At 40.8% G+C, this 16,939-nt stretch overlaps 1 protein-coding gene across 4 annotated transcripts in view; it reads left to right on the top strand.

The window, feature by feature from the left end:
* The window catches only part of ATP10B (ATPase phospholipid transporting 10B (putative)), a 348,489-nt gene that overhangs the window by 204,004 nt on the left and 127,546 nt on the right, over window positions 1-16,939 (top strand). For 3 of the 4 annotated variants that reach the window (XM_085001864.1, XM_021076903.2, XM_021076902.2), the window contains 2 exons: window positions 9,054-9,348; window positions 11,214-11,408. In XM_085001864.1, the coding sequence (XP_084857990.1) occupies window positions 9,054-9,348; window positions 11,214-11,408 (490 nt within the window). Of the gene's footprint in view, window positions 1-9,053; window positions 9,349-11,213; window positions 11,409-12,327; window positions 13,010-16,939 lie in introns of those variants that run through there. The other variant, XM_021076904.2, reaches the window with a different exon arrangement.

Raw genomic sequence — 16,939 nt, forward strand, 5'->3', positions numbered from 1 at the left:
TTTCACTTGCCTATTCTTGCACCTTCTGGACTCATGGCAGCTTCCAGATACCCAAGCCCTCATGTTCACTAATTGGCCATTTCTTCTTATCCAAGAAGCTTGCCTTGTCCTACCCAGCCATCCAGGTTGTCATCCTTCTCTGACAACTTCCACTCCTTGCTGTCTACATCTGTTCAGTTCTCCACTACTAGCTTATCCAGTTGACTTTCCTGTGTATATATCTCATCTTTCCAATTATTTTGTTAGGTCAGGAATTTTGCATTACAGATCCTTCTCTCAACACTGAGCCAGATACCCTGCATATAGTCCTGGGCTTCCTCTACTATATCAAGGTTTCCAAGCTTTCAGAGCCCAAAGATCCAGTCTGTCATCAAAAAGTTTCATAACGTCCACCTGAAATTTGCTATAATTTTATATTCATGGATTTAGAAAATGTAGCAGCAAAATTCCATTGTGAAATCCATAATGCATTTAAACAAATTTACAATATATCCATCTTAATAGAATCTGCCACACTTTAAAACTGTGGCTTACATGTGTATGCAGCGTATAATTGTGTTCCATCTAAAGATTATGCCAGGAGCATTTATTAATTGTCTGACCTCTTGCAGCAGCCTACCTCAGGGCAATATTTAAGGGCCAGAGTTTAGGGGCTACTCTCTTGGCCTCAAATGTGAAGTCAAACACCCAAGGAGAAGGTGTCAGAATGTTTGGGAAACATAAAACCCCTTTCTTCAGCTAACAGTAATGATGACAGGTCTGCATAGCCCATTGTCGTTCTGCCACATGGCTCCACTAGCCCTCACTGGATTAATCTGATACTTAACTCTCTGAAGATGTGGCTTTTTATCTAGGATTTGGCAGAGATGGACAATGCTTGCCCAAGGTTCTGTGTGCTTCCTGAGTGGCCCAGCCTCCCTTGCAGTCAGGATGAGGTCATGTGACTGGTTTGGGCCATTTGACTATGAATGAATTAATGTTATTCACCTCTGAGTCCTTGTTGTGGCTTTTCTTAAAGCCACATGTTGAGATCATAAGGTGGGTAGAGCTTAGATACCTGAGTCACTGGGTGGAAGTGAGTGACTTGGACCTGCAAACTTTTCATAGGTGTGCTAAACCACTGATTTGGGGCTTTATCTGTTCACATCTAGCCTAGCTTAGCCTGACCAACATTCAAAGAATGAAAAAAGAGCTTTTAGGGAAAGGAACTACTAAATGCCTAGATCCATGTACCAGAGAGAGAGAGAGAGACTTGGAGTGCCTGAGAATACTGAGCAGTAAAGAAAGGGTAGGCAAGATCAGCATGATATGAAGAAATATAGGCCACAGTGAGAAGATTGAATTTTATAGAGACCCAATCTTTATAAAGGCAATCATAAGGAATATTAAGAAGAGAATAGACATGATCTAATTTACACTTTAGAAAAATAACTCTGGCTGTTGCATGAAGGCCAGGTTGGAAAGGGAGCAAGCAAGAATGCAGGAACCAGTTAAAACTCTGCTGCAATCATTCAAGACAAGAGATGAAAATGCCTTTTATTAGAGTGGAAGCAGTAGATATGTTGAGAAACAGATGGATTTGAAGAATATTTAGAAGGCAAAGATTGATAGAACATAAAAATATAGATGGGCTAGAGCACATGAAGGAGGAGTCAAAAGTAACGTTTGGGTAAATGGAGATGGTATTCATAGAAACAAGGACCACTGAAACCAAAGTGAACTTCGGAGAAGATCTAAGTGCTCTAGAAACGTTTGGAGAAGATCTAAGTGTTCTAGAAATGTTTGGAGAAGATCTAAGTGTTCCAGAAATGTTTGGAGAAGATCTAAGTGCTCTAGAAACGTTTGGAGAAGATCTAAGTGCTCTAGAAATGTTTGGAGAAGACATAAGTGTTCTAGAAATGTTTGGAGAAGATCTAAGTGCTCTAGAAACGTTTGGAGAAGATCTAAGTGTTCCAGAAATGTTTGGAGAAGATCTAAGTGCTCTAGAAACGTTTGGAGAAGATCTAAGTGCTCTAGAAATGTTTGGAGAAGATCTAAGTGTTCTAGAAATGCTCAAGATACCCAGCAAAGAAGTGGAGATGGCAAGTAGGCAGTGGGGCACCCCTGCCTAATACTCATGAAAGAGGCTTGAACTCCAAATACACCAAATGGGAGATCAGTTTCCTGGATAACTGGTGATGGCCTGAACGCTAATGAACTTGAGGGTAATGGCGTTTAACATGGCAGGCTGCAGAAACATCTTCATGTCTGTTATAAAGTAGTTGTCCTATCCCACACCCCTTGGATGATAAAACTGTAGCCCACTGGATCCTGGGGGCAGAGCCTCCTTGCCTGCCCACTTGCATCTCTTATAAATGTCCTGTCTTAATAAATCTATTTCTTTCCTATAAAAAAAAAAGTAGTTATCCTTGAAAATCTTCTGGAGTAAGGCTTTTATAAATGGAGGAGCTAAGAGAAAACCAATCAGGGATAAAAAGCATTAGCTAAAGGATGCACGATGAACAGATGCTGAGAGTGGCATGCTGATGGTAGTATGTTTTGTAAAGACCAACACTTTGGGAGTTCCCTTGTGGCTCAGTAGGTTAAGAAGCTAACATAGTGTCTGTGAGCATGCAGATTCAAACCCTGGCTTTGCTCAGTAGACTAAGGATCTAGCATTGCTGCAAGGTATGGTGTAGGTCACAGATCCAGTGTTGCTATGGCTGTGGTATAGTCTGGCAGCTCTAGCTCCAATTCAACCACTAGTCTGGGAATTGGGAATTTCCATATGCTAAAGATGTGGCCCTCAAAAGAGAAAGGAAAGGGAAAAAATTAACCCTTTGATGGTTCCTTTCCCACAAAGATCCATTCTATAGGATTTTATTTGTCATGTATTTTCATTATCTTCTGCAGAAGTGCATCCTTTGGTTAATTTTATTTGAGGTGATTGCTATTTCTTTCTCATTCTGTCCCCTTTCACACTAGTCCCCACATTGACTAACCTGTAAAGGCAGCCATCCCCACCCCATCCTGTGCAAGGGCCTGCAGACTCTGTTCTTATTCAATATTTCTTCCTCTCTAGAGGAAGTCAGCATCTGGCATCCTAATTATAGGACACATTTTATAGTCTGTGAATGAGGCACAATCACAGCACTTGCTCTTCCCTTTGGGAAGGACAGAGCACTGTCTTGTGCTTACAGGAATTGATGGCAGAGAGCAGCTGTATGTAGACTCCTGTAGCTGAGTTCAAGGCAAATGAAGGCTCTGAAGTGGAGCTGTCCCCAAGGCTTCTGGTCAAGCTGAACTCTACTGCAGGATAAGTTCTTCCATTTGGCGGTTCCTTTTGCATGAAGCTTTGCTTAACTTGCCTGGGCAGGTCCCAGAAGTGAAAACCTTAGTAAGCATCTTTCAAATCATGATGTCTGGTTTCCAGCCTGCAGCTAAACATATTTTCTTGGATATAAAATGCCACCAAATTAATAATGTGAGAATAAAAAGGAAAAAGGAACATCACCTTATCAAAAATGCGACATATTCTAGGTTCAGAACATGAAAATAGGAGAGGAGAAAAAGGATATCTCGGCCTCTAGTAAATACAGGTTTTCTTGAAAAGGAGTAGGAAAAAATGGTAGGTTCTAGAGAGGAATGATTCTATTTCCCTTACTTTTGTTTATTCATCTGTAAAATGTGTATGGGTGAAAATAGATAGAAGACTGTATAAACGGGATATCCATTTCCTCAAACAAGTCCAATTAAAATAAATGAAAAAGCAAAATGCGTAAGAAATTGATGATTTTTTTTTTTTTACAAATTTTTCCTTGGTCTAGTAAAATGCTTGGGGAATGAATAGGAATCTGGTCACTGGACTTTTTATTTAACTCAGGGTTGATGAAAAGTATTTTATTGTTGTTACCTTTGTTGTTTTGAAACTTCTTTGAGCAGCAAACAAAAAGCTTGCAAAACATGTTCTGAGTCTTTCCTGCACTAGTTGGTAAGCCTCAAATAATAAAAATGACTGACACTTTTGAATGACTAGTGATGTTTCTGAGCCAGGTTCCCAGACAACAGAGATACAGATGATCTAGGACAATGTTGTCGTAACAAGCCAATAGTTTTTATTTTAATAAAAGTAGTTCCTGGGAGTTCCTGTTGTGGCTCAGTGGTAACAAATCCAACTAGTGTCCATGAGGACACGAGTTCGATCCCTGACCTCACTCGATGGGTTAAGGATCCGTCATTGCTGTGAGCTGTGGTGTAGGTCATAGACGCACCTCAGATCCTGCTTTGCTGTGGCTGTGGCATAGCCAGGTGGCTGCAACTCTGATTCAACCCCTTGCCTGGGAACTTCCATATGGCGAGCGGATGCAACCCTTAAAAAAAAAAAAAAAAAAAAAAAAAAAAAGTAGATCCTGTTAGTGCCTATTAAAAAAATTACGTCAAACCCCTAAACTCCTACCTAATTTCAGATATCAGTGCTTTAGCACAAAGCCAAAGTTGATTAAGCTTTTGAAAAGGCAGGTGACTTGAAATAAAATATATTGCATTTAATAAAAAAAAAGATATTAGGCAATTGCAAGAACTAGAAAGGTGATTCAGGAATGATTGCGATTTGCAGGAAACTAATATGATTGATAGATTTGAGGATGTGCTAACCCCAGGCTATTTCTTCTAAAGTGGCTATTGTTTAACTCAGTGTCTAACAGGAAATTGTTTTTGTGAGATGTATACAATTTGTCCTCAGTGTGAAGTGCCTTAAAAACCTCTGTGGTTCTTGAGATAGATCATGATGGAAGATAATATTAAAAAGGGAATGTATATATGTGTATGACTGGGTCACTGTGGTGTACAACAGAAATTAGCACAATATTGTAAATCCACTATATTTTTCTTGAAAAATAAAAAAACTACCCTACTTTAAAAAAAAATCCTGTGGTTAATTGAAGACCAAACTTTCTTACATTCTAATTAATTCTAATATTAGGATAGGGTACTATTTATGAAGAATGAAAGTGTAGGTTAAACTTAATTTTATAGAGTTTTCCCCCCTGCATAGTTCTGACCATCTGATATACTTTTTAGAGGACTGTACATAAAAGAGAAATAATTCTCTAGTAACTGCTTTTCCTGCTTCCTTACCCCATGTGGGTCTTCTTTCCATTTTGAAACTCAACATATTTGCTTGAGCCACAGGAAGTTTGCAAATGTGGCTTCTTCCTAGGTTGCTCACTTAACACACATGCATACACACATATTCACTATTCCATCAGATTACCTCTCATCCCCTGATCTCAGCTCAATGTGCCCCACCTCAAAATGCTGGATCCTTAACCCTCTGTGCTGGGCCAGGGATCAAACCTGCACCTCAGCAGCTACCTGAGCCTCTGCAGAAACAATGCCAGGTCCTTAACCTGCTGTGCCACAGTGGGAAACACAGAGCCCCACCTCTTCAGGGATAAGGTCACATCCCTCTGTCCTGCCATCACACTGCACCCTCTTCTCCTTTGTGGCACTTATCCTGGTTGGTGAAGATATATTTATTTCTCTGAGTGTGTGTTTAAAATCTCCCAGCCTCACTGGAGTGTAAGCTCCAGGAAGAAAGTGATGGATGTCTAGGTTCTACTCACCTGATACAAAACAAGGGTTCAATAAGAAAGTTTTTGCTTCAGTGAATAGCTGGTTAATTGACCTGTAACAATAAAAATGGAATTTGCTCAAGATGGGGTTTACTTGAGTTCATTAAAATGTGAAAGAGAAGAACTAGGGTTAATTGAAAACGTGAGCCAGGCAAAATGGAGAAAGCTTGGGAATAAGAAGAGAATTTCTCAGTGAACTGTAATTAACTCAGTATTTTAGGCTAATGGTCCACCATATACGATTGCCACACACACACACACCCCCCCCCCCCATCTAGGGGACAATCTGCCCAGTGGAAAAGTGATAATAAGTGCTGGAGTGGATTACTACTTCAAGCCAGAGGTGATCTGAGTGTTAATCAGCAAAACTCAATATTCCTCAGGTTTATTGCTGGTGGAAGTTGTCATTTCAAGAAATTAGAAGCAAGGAGAGATTTTACAACTGGAAGGGCCTTGGAGAGTTGCTTCAGATGTGCCCCGCCCTTTCTGAAAGCAGTCATAAACCACACTTCAGATAAAAGGATTGCACAATCCACTTTGTTCCCTGCTCTGCTTTTGGAAAGCAGGACTTTATCTGGAGAAGGGAAGCAGTGGGTTAAGGAGCTCCCTCCCTGTCCCCAGTCTTGGCCCCTCCAGCCATTCTGTGCTTTGGCCAGAACAGAGCCTGGGACCCACAGCTCCCATCACGGCACCTCCTTGAAGGGAATTCTCCAGAACTTCTTACTCTCAGCATAATTAATAGCCTTCATAGGCCACCTGGCCTGTGTTTGTCTCTCCAGCCTCAACTTCTGCTGCTCTTTCTCCCCACTTCCTGTCCCCTAGGGGACAATGCTATAAACTTCCTATTTCTAAAACCAGATCTTCTGCCTGGAACACCCTTCCACAACCTCCTACCAAGCTATGTCCACATACACATATACCCGCAACTACTTTAGGATGGGTTTTCTACAAACACGAACAATTTCTTATATAACTGCCATATAATTATCATAATCAAGAAATTTAACCTTAAATTACTGTTTCTAATCAGCATTTCTTACCTAAATTTTCCCCATTGTCCAGTAATGTCCATTATACCTGTTTTATCTCCCCCTAGTCCAGGATCCAATCCAGGGTCACACATTACATTTAATTGTCATATCTTTTTAGTCTTTAATCAGAAACAGTTGCTCTGCCTTCCTTTGACCTGTGATATTTGAAAAATGTAATCCAGGTATTTTGTAGATCAGCCCCAATCTGAGACGTCTCACTGTTTCTTTGTGACTACCACCGAATGGATGTCCTGCTCAGTATGTCATATCAGGAGGCCCCAGGTAACGAGGTATCCCAATATGAGTGATGTATGCTTTGAATTCGTGGGTAAGGCAGTGTCTGCCCCATTTCTCCATTACAAAGTGATTATTTGTGTGTGTGTGTTTGTTTACTATTGCAGTAAATAACTTGAAGGAAAGATACTTTGACACTATGCAAATGTCCATTCGCTCATCAGACTTTCATCCACTAGTTTGGCATCTGTTTTATATCTGCCTTATTTTCAAGGAAGCTTATTTTACATTGTTAATAAAGGAGAAAAAGAACACAATTATGATAAATGGACTTTCTAAGTAACCTCATTTAAGACACCTGCCTCTCCCATGCCAATCCAATCTTCCTTTATGAAAATCTTATCACCTAAAAATGAGAGACGTCTGCTGTATATGGCATTAGCCAAGGCAGGGTTTCTGGTTTGCATTTTCAACTCTATTCATGAATGATCTCATTTCCATTTCTTTTACTATAATAATATTTTTAAAAGAGAACCCACTAAAGGGGCATTATTTTAATAATGATAAAGAAGATATATATTACTATGTTGGGCTTACCAGCTGTCGTAATATTGCCTTGGGTCACATTATGTTGGGCATCAGTAATGGCATCCTTTTTCATGTTTGGTACAAGGGCTCACTTAAGACTCTGAAGAGCTTCTTTTAGCCTTGTGGTCTGTGAATTGGAAATCATTTGGATTGATTAAAGTCATGAGGAGAATGAGGATAAGGGTCAGATCACAGGAGCATCAGAAAGGTAAAATATTACCATTTAAACGAGAAAGGGAACATTTTCTCCTTGAGTGAATCACATTTTCCATGACAGATGAGGTTGCTCACTCTAAGATTAATAATACCTGATGTTGGAGTTCCCCTTGTGGCTTAGTGGTAAAGAACGTGACTAGTATCCATGAGGATGCATGTTTGATCCCTGTCCCAGCTCAGTGGGTTAAGGATCCGGCTTTGCCATGAGCTGTGATAAAGGTCGCAGATGTGGCTCAGATCTGGAGTTGCTGTGGCTGTGGTGTAGGCTGGCAGCTACAGCTACAGCTCAACCCCTAGCCTGGTAACTTCAATATGCCGCACCCACAGCCCCCCCAAAGTGATAATAATAATAATAATACCTGACATTCACTTATCCACTTATTCAAAAGAAAATCATCCTGCAAGCCTACTAAGTGAGAAGCACCACTATCTACAACTTCTAACCTTATAAAATATGTATTTGAATACATTCTTCTGGGTCTTTAAGCAATATTTGGCCATAAGACCCTGGAAGTCTTGCTTATAAGTCCCATTAAAAGAACTTGGAGATAGAAAGATCCTAGATAAAACAGAATCCTTCTTACATCCAGGAAGATCATCTGCTTGACTAAGTGTCAGTTTCAGACACTACCAAATGTCCTGGAGAGGAGGAAAAGAGTCTCCAACCTCCACCCCGCTACCCCCTCACCCCCAAAAATCTAGATCAGGAAAAGCCTGCAGGACTCATGGAACCACATTCAGCACAGCCCAGTTACCTCAGCCCCAAATTTCCTAGGAAAGATACTTTCTCCTGTCCTCCACCTGTTACTCTCCTGTGAGGTCCTGACCACACATGAGGTTCTCCAAAATATCATTAGTATAAGATAACTTTAGAGCTAGAGAAAACCTAAAGAATAAATATCTTTCCCTTTAAGACATGTCTCCAACTTCCTTTATGTACTTTCCAATTTGTTTCTATAAGAAGCATATGAAAAAGAAGAAAGAGGAGCTTTCCTCATATTTTGATGAGGAAACTGCCCACCAGCAAGGTAGAGGGACAGGAGTTATGAAGGAATTCTGAGCTAGAATTCTGACCTCTGGTGTCATAGCCCACCAGGCCACAATTTCACTGGTAGTCTGGATGAGGTCATCAGCACTCTCCCCTAATATAGATGCTTTCATGGCACTTATCCCTGTTTTAGTTGCATTGGCCTAATCTCTCTTACTCTGGGGCATGACACTGTTTTTCTTACATCATATTCCACAGTCTGCCTTGGATGGTTGAGGGGACACGTAGAAGAACCACCATGCCACCTGTTTCTCTTAAGCCTTTCTTGTACTGACATATCACCTCTTTCTCTTGACTACAGTGACTTTCTGTGTCCCTTTGCAGACTGTAGCTTGCTGCCAGACATGGCCCTCTCGGTGGACTCATCTTGGCACCGGTGGCAGTGGCGGGTCAGGGATGGCCTCGCCCCATCTCCATCGGAAGCCACACCACTGTTGTCCCCAGAGAAGGGGGCACAGAACTACAACCTGGCACAGCAGCGGGTCGTGTTCCCCAACAACAACGTATTCCACCAGGATTGGGCAAAATTCTCCAGGAGGTACTCCGGCAACAGAATCTGCACCACCAAGTATACCCTCTTCACCTTCCTGCCCCAGAATCTCTGGGAGCAGTTTCACAGGTACCCCAGCACTTGCTGAGCAGTGTGAGCTTTAACCATGTATTTGCCACTCATACGAACTCAGAAACGCTGCCCTTTGGGCCCCCTTTCCTTTAATATCCGAACACCCGTCCCTCGTAATTATATGGAGCGTGTGCCTTTTTATAACATTAAAATCAACTAAACAATGTACTTTTTAAGACATACTCTTTATATTAAGGAATTTTGCCTGAGTGCACACTGACAAGAGAATTATCATTCAGATAACTGCTATCTCAGATTGGAGCAACAGAAATAGAAGACCAGAGAGTTCACTTAAATTGTCATGGAGGGTCTACTTATCATAATAAATGCAGGTTTACTACGTTTTAAACATAAACACATGAAAAAAAGGTTAAAAAAAGTAAACACATGACAGATAACTGAATAGAAGAGGGAGTTCCCGTTGTGGCACACCGGAAACAAATCCCACTGGTATGCATGAGGACACGTGTTCAATCCTGGGCCGTGCTGCGTGGGTCAGGGATCCAGCGTTGCTGTGAGCTGTGGTGCCTGGCGGCAGCCATAGCTCTGATTTGATCCCTAGCCTGTGAACTTCCATATGCCACGGGTGCAGCCCTAAAAAGCAAAAATAAGTAAGTAAGTAAATAAATAAATAAATGTAACTGGGTCACCATGCTGTACAGTAAAAAATTGACAGAACACTGTAAACCAGCTACAATGGGGAAAAAATGAATAAAAATAATTATATAAATATCCTGTAAATAAATAAATAAATGATTATAAGAAGACCATTTGCGTCTTGAAGCAAGCCTTGAAATTAATCCAGGTCTTAGGAAAATAAATATTTTTTAAAAGAAAAAAGCAGGAAGCTCCCCTGTAGCACAGAGGGGTAAGGATCCAGCATAGCACGGCTGTGGTGCAGGTCGCAATGGCAGCACAGGTTTGATTCATGACCTGGGAACTTCCACATGGCATAGATGTGGCAAAAAAAAAAACAAAAAACAGAAAAACAAATGAATACATTTTTGAGAAGCTTTGTCATTCAATCATTTATTCGATATCAGATTCTATTCCATGTTAGGTCATGTGTTATATGTTAGAGATACATGAGAAAAAGACAGTGTGTGTCCTGACTATATTGGCTAGAGAAAGAGACAGATATTAATTATACATTATATATTTAATATTTAATTATACATTAAATTGATGTAAACTATAATTCAGATAGATACTTCCAAGGTTAGTATCAGGGAAATCTGGCCTAGTTAAGAAAGTCAAAGGAGACTTCTAGGAGGAAGAGACAATGGAAGTATAACCTGAAAGAAGACAATGCGTTAACTAAGTGGAAGGAGACAGAGAAAAGTCAGAGAGGGGAACCAGAAGAACGTTATTTGAGACCTTCATGTGCAAAAGCACTGTGGCAAGAGGGAGCTAAATGCCCTTGGAAAACTTAAAGTTCAAGTGACTCTTTTGAGATAATATATGCAAAAATCATCATTTAATTATAAAGCAAATATGCACCAAGAAATTATCTTACATTTTATAATTAATAATACTATTTATCAAGTCACTACTATTCTCTGGAGCCCTTTAATGTGTACATAACAAATATTATCCCACATAATATTCATAAGAGCCCTTTGAAATAGGTAGTACTATCCCCATTTTATACAAGACAAAAAGGCTCAGAAAGGTCACACAACTCTTAAACAATAGGAACCAAGTTTAAATAAATTTGACTTCAACTCTCTTACCATGATGTTTGAGGTGACACTGAAAGAAAATGTTGTTTTAGTTGGCAAGGGCCAACAGTAGGGAGGAAATGGTGTGGCGAGTATAGTTTTCTTTGTGGTTTCCACTCCTGTTTTGCTTGTCCCTTCCAGATGGGCTAACCTCTATTTCCTATTCCTGGTGATTCTGAACTGGATGCCCTCCATGGAAGTCTTCCACAAGGAGATCACCATGGTGCCACTGGCCATTGTCCTGTTTGTCATCATGGTCAAGGATGGCATGGAGGACTTGAAGAGACATCGCTTTGATAGAGAGATAAACTGCTCTAGCATCCAGATATATGAAAGGTAAGGGAAAGCATTCTTCTGTTTTCTCTGTGGCAGATGGGTTGTGCAAACTTATCAGCATTTTCAAAAAAATTGATCTCTCTTCTCACATTATGTTTTCTTAAAATCATTGAATTCAGTGATTCTCATCCAGGGAGATTTTCCCCTGCAAGGAACTTTTGACAATGTCTGGAGACTTCTTTGGTTGCCACATGCAGAGGAGGGTGTACTGGCATCTCGCAGGTAAAGAAAAGCCAAGGAGGGAGTTCTCATTATGGCTCAGCAGTAACGAGCCCAACTAGTATCCATAAGGATGTGAATCCAATCCCTGGTCTTGATCAGTAGGTTAAATATCTAGCATTGCCATGAGCTGTGGTATAGGTCACAGACGTGGCTCAGATCTGGAGTGGCTGTGGTGTATGCTGGCAGCTGCAACTCCATTTGGACCCATGGCCTAGGAATTTCCATATGCAGCAGGTGTGGCCCTAGGGGGAAAAAAAAGAAGGAAAAAAAAAGAAAAAGGGCCAAGGTTGGTGTCAAATATACAATATACAGGACAACCTCCCACAACAAAGTATTACAATCCAGCCCCAAATGTTAGTAATGCTGAGATTTAGAAACCTTAATTTAACTCATGCAAACACTCATATTATTAAACCTAAGGATGTTAATGATATTAAAAGTAGGGTTGTAAGGTCAATAGTTAATCTCTAAACTTGACTGAATCATCTCAGGAGACCAAGCTCAGGAATAGCTCTTTGAAGAGTGATGTGCAATGCCTCCCAAACAAGAAAATGTCAACTGTTTTTAAAGCATCCGTGGCTCTTGGCTTAAAGTCCTGGCTCTTGGAATTTAACCAGGTAGGTTTTAGGACCCAGAGCTGGCGCACCTGTTCTTGGCTGCCTGGGATGGAAAAGGAAGCTACCTGTGGGTGACGTCTGCATTCCAACAGGTGGAGTCTCAACAAGTAGAAGGAAGTGACCTGGTGGGTACACACCTGTTCTCTGCAAGCTCTTTCCTTGTCATATTTCTCCCCTAGCGTTTGTACACCAGCTTTTTATTTTCAGTTTTCCTTTTGAAAGAAGAAAAAAATTTTTCAGCAGAGAAGACAAGTAAAAGATGTCAGGAACATCGCTTGCTGGCAGCTGAACAATAGAACTGATCAGGGAAGGACCTCATTCCACAGGGAACTCAAGTGCTCTGCTATGAGAATTCAAGAGACAGAACTGAGCAGAGATGAAAAAGGAAGGCAAGAGAAGGAAGAAAAGAAAAGAAGATAAGAAGTGGGTGGTGGTCTCCAACCTGCCCTTTGAAGGATGGGCCCACAAAGAGAACCCCAACAGACATTACCGTGGGAATCAAATTAAGACCAGCAAGTACACAGTCTTGTCCTTTATCCCCAAGAACATCTTTGAGCAGCTACACCGTTTTGCCAATCTCTATTTTGTGGGCATTGCAGTTCTGAATTTTGTCCCTGTGGTCAATGCTTTCCAGCCTGAGGTGAGCATGATACCAATCTGTGTTATCCTGGCGATCACTGCCTTCAAGGATGCTTGGGAAGACCTCCGGAGGTACAAATCTGACAAAGTGATCAATAACCGAGAGTGCCTCGTCTATAGCAGGTAAAGGGAGACCCCTGGGGAAGACACTGCTGCTGCTCTTTGTGGAAGGAGGGGGTAGGGAGACCACATTATTTTATTGCAGTGAAGCTGTTCGATTCTCCACAGTAGGGAGTAGGGCCTTAAAAAAAAAAACTGAGGCTTGAGTAAATTTTTATTAGATTAGATCTTTATTATGTGACATTTTCTTTGCTGTTGCGAGTTGTATTAAACATTGAAGAGTTTTGCATAAATTCATATCCATTTTGGGTCCCGTGTGGCCATGAGCACATGGGAGCATATTTGGAGACCCTCAGAGAGAAGTGGCATCACTGTATTTCAGAAAAATCTGTAAGGCACTGTATTAGGGGAACCAGCCCTGGAGACAAATTGCCTAGGTTGAACACTGTCTCCAGCAGTCACTAACTGTGTGACTTAGGCAAATGACCTAACCTCTCTGAGACTCATTTTGTCATTTGTAAAACTGAAACTTTTCCTGAGACTGAAACTTGTTCTGAGAATTGAATGTGATAATCCCTGGAAGGTGCCTAGCACTGCTCCTGACGTAGGACAGATTCTCAATACGCAAGCTGTCATTGCTTTATTTTCAGAATGTAAAACTCGCCTTAGTTCCGTCATGCCTGTCCTGAAGCCTTCTCTCTGATGTTGTCCCAGTCCAAACCAAAACTGTTCACCACCTGTCTCATCATGTTATTTAACATCATTTTATACAAGTCATTGTTTTAGAGAGACCCCCATTGAGTGAATGACCAACTGGGTTTTTAGGAAAAGGACATGCTCTCGGTCAGTAAGGGAAGAAAATAGAGTTATCATGTGTCTCAACTTTGTGACGGTTCTTGTAACCCAGAAAGAAGCAAAGGAGTGGTGTCTGGACTTGCAGTGAGAAGGAGATGACACAGGGTGCTTTCTGGGCTGATAATGAGAAGTCTTATGTGAATCAGTCACTTTGGTGATTGAAGCGGGTAAGGGCTTGACTTTCTGCCACATAAGGAAAGCATTCATCTCTCTCAAGAAGCATCGTCCCTCTGATTTTAAGGATGCCAGTTCAGCAGAAGTTCTGCACTTGCTCTGGTCCTTCTTAGAATGAAAGAGGCTCGCTTCAAGGTGTACGCTGTAGCTATTGAGGAGCTGCTTCTTTCTAAAGAGAAGTTCTCTTCCCTGGGGGAGAACAGGGAGCTGACCGTCTTAGAGCTGACTGATGAGAGGGTTTCTGAGCCAAACTCCACAGGGAAATTTGTAGCCTGAGGAAGCTTCTAAGGAGATCATGTAGCCTGAGGAGTTTTCTCCAGGGCACCCTTAAGAGAACCTCCATGCCCTCCCTCCCCTCGGCAAAAGATGAGCTTCTAGTCTTTGCCTGCAGGGCCACAACTGCATATCTAAAAATATTAATCTGAAGGTTTGGGGTTTTTTTTTCCAACTGGATCTAATTGTCTTGAATGTTGTTAGCACTCTGAATACCTCCAGCTGAGATTTAGTCATTCCTCACCTTTGAATAAGGAAGTTATAGAGAGAGAAGACAACTGATAAGGGTGCCACCTAAAGGGACTTTTTCTTAAGAAAGCATTGTTTTTCTCTTTTCACCAGTGCATCCCACCAGCTTTTGTTTTCTACCTTCTCTTTTGCTTTTTGTTTTCTCATAGAAGATTCACGGTGAAGCTTGAGGAGGAATATATGTGGACCTTGATCAGCCTGGTCCTGTGCTCCATGCTCTGCCAGATATCCTGGGCCTTGTGTCCAGAAAAATGGGCACGTTTAGGGGGATAATATCAGAGTCGACCAGACCACAGGCTGACCTGTGCTGGGTGCTGGACTGATACAGGCCAGGCTGCTGTCATTCTGTTCTCAAAATTGCTTCCAGGAAAACAGCAGAAAACTGAGGTGATAACAATCCAGGAAAAAAAAGAGACATTTGTCCCCAGGCTGACTGACGGGGAGGGACATAGAGTTTGTTTTTTTAAACAAAGAATATTACTTTATTTCCTAATAATATAAGTTCAGAGAAATCCTTCAAAAATTATTATTGATAAATATTTAGTGATAATAATGGGTTTGGAGTTCTCTCGTGACACAGAGGGTTAAGGATCCACCAATGTCATTGCAGCAGCTTGGGTCACTGCTGTGGCTCAAGTTCAGGCCCTAGCCCAGAAACTTCCATATGCCATGAGCATGGGTAATAATAATAAGGTTGATCATTCTTCAGTATTTTTCTCATAGTTTAACCCAGAGACAAAGTATTGAAAACAAGTTTCTATGTTCACTCTGTTTCAGTATTTGATTATCATAGTTGTCAGGACTGAAAAGTTACCTTGGAAAAGCACACATCATGCAGTGTGTATGTGGGAAGGCTTTATGGTTATTGATAAGGGATAAACAAATTCATATTTTTATTGAAGTAGAGTTAATTTACAATGTGTTTGTCACATCTGTAGAGCAAAGTGATTCAGTTTTATATGTTATATATATATTATATGTGTGTGTGTATATATATATATAGAGAGAGAGAGGTATATATTCTTCTTCAGATTCTCTTCCATTATAGGTTATTACGAGATATTGAGTATACTTCCCTATGTTATACAGTCAGTCCTTCTTGTTTACATGAAGGGGCTTTATGGCCATATTTCCTGAAGTGTATTCAGTGGAATAATAGTGACAAAGAGATAGTCTCTGAAAAAAGACACACACACACAGACAGAAAAATGTATCCTGGCTCTTCTGCACCCATAGTCCAAGAAAGATGAAAAGATCACAGTAAAGAAAATTGCTCATCTCTGATGGACTCTGTGTTGTTCCAAACTTAGACAATCTTGAAAATACTCTTTAAAATCTATTAATATCTCAATTTGGGAAATTTTAATTTTTCCAGTATTACAAAGTAATTGACTAAGAAGCCAGTTGATTGAATGAAATAGACTGGATATAAAAAGGAAAGCAATACTCTTCGTGTACTGATGAATGACAGCTGACATTCAACACCTGTGTTAGGATGAGAGAGGGAGGGGTGGGACTATGGCAACCTGGGGAGCCCATGCCTTCCTCTTAGGAGGCAGGGCTGTCCACTGCACTTCAGCTGGTTTCCGTCTGGGAATATAGGTCCAGTGTTTCCAGATTGTCTGAATTTTATTAGGGGAGCTAGAAAATAATATTTTTATTTGAAATAAGTGGTGGTTTTTAAGTGTTGGTAACTGATAAATTTTTTTCGAACACTTCAGACCTATTTTATTTGACCTAAAATTCATATTTTGCCAGTGAGCAACTTTTGCTTTATAATACCCTGGAAATCTGGAGTCTCTCCAAAAGAGTAATTAGATTCTTCTTTTGAGATTCATCGTCAGTGAGGGAACATCTTTCAGTAGAGAGGGGGGTATGAGCTTGAAGTAAGAACAGGCCTGAATGTCAGGAGGCCTATCCTTTAGACTCAGATCTGTGTCTAACTACTAATGAGAGCTTAGAAAAGTCGTTTAAATCTCTGGATCTTGGTTTCTACTTTTGCAAAACTTCAGAGTCAGACTAGATCGTCTCTTAGGAGATGAACTATAAAAGCCAAATACATTTGAGAAATAGTATGCTTGATGTGCCTCTTCAATTGAACAGTGTGCATTAATAATAAAGGTCCTGGGAGAACCTTCAGTGAGAAACTATCCAACTTTGTTAATTGCTGTGTCAGTTGAGGTGCTTCTACTGCAAGAAGCAGAAACCTCAACTCAAACAATTTTAAACAATGAAAAGACTTTGTTACTTAGGTCACTACAAATGCTCTGAGGTTGTCGGGTGGTCAGACATGGTTCAGTCAGCCAATCAGCATTCTAGATGCTGTACTTAGCTGTCCTTTTAATTCAGTCTCCCTCTGTATCATCTTTACCTGTAGACATATTTCCCTCATGGCAATGAGATAGCTACAACAGCTCCAGCCCTCACATCTACATATAATAG

This window comes from Sus scrofa, chromosome 16 (genome assembly GCF_054392235.1).
Source record: "Sus scrofa isolate SSC_HxYL_T2T_F1_AM1 chromosome 16, Sscrofa_HxYL_maternal_Yorkshire_Landrace_v2.0, whole genome shotgun sequence".
Classification (NCBI taxonomy): domain Eukaryota; kingdom Metazoa; phylum Chordata; class Mammalia; order Artiodactyla; family Suidae; genus Sus; species Sus scrofa.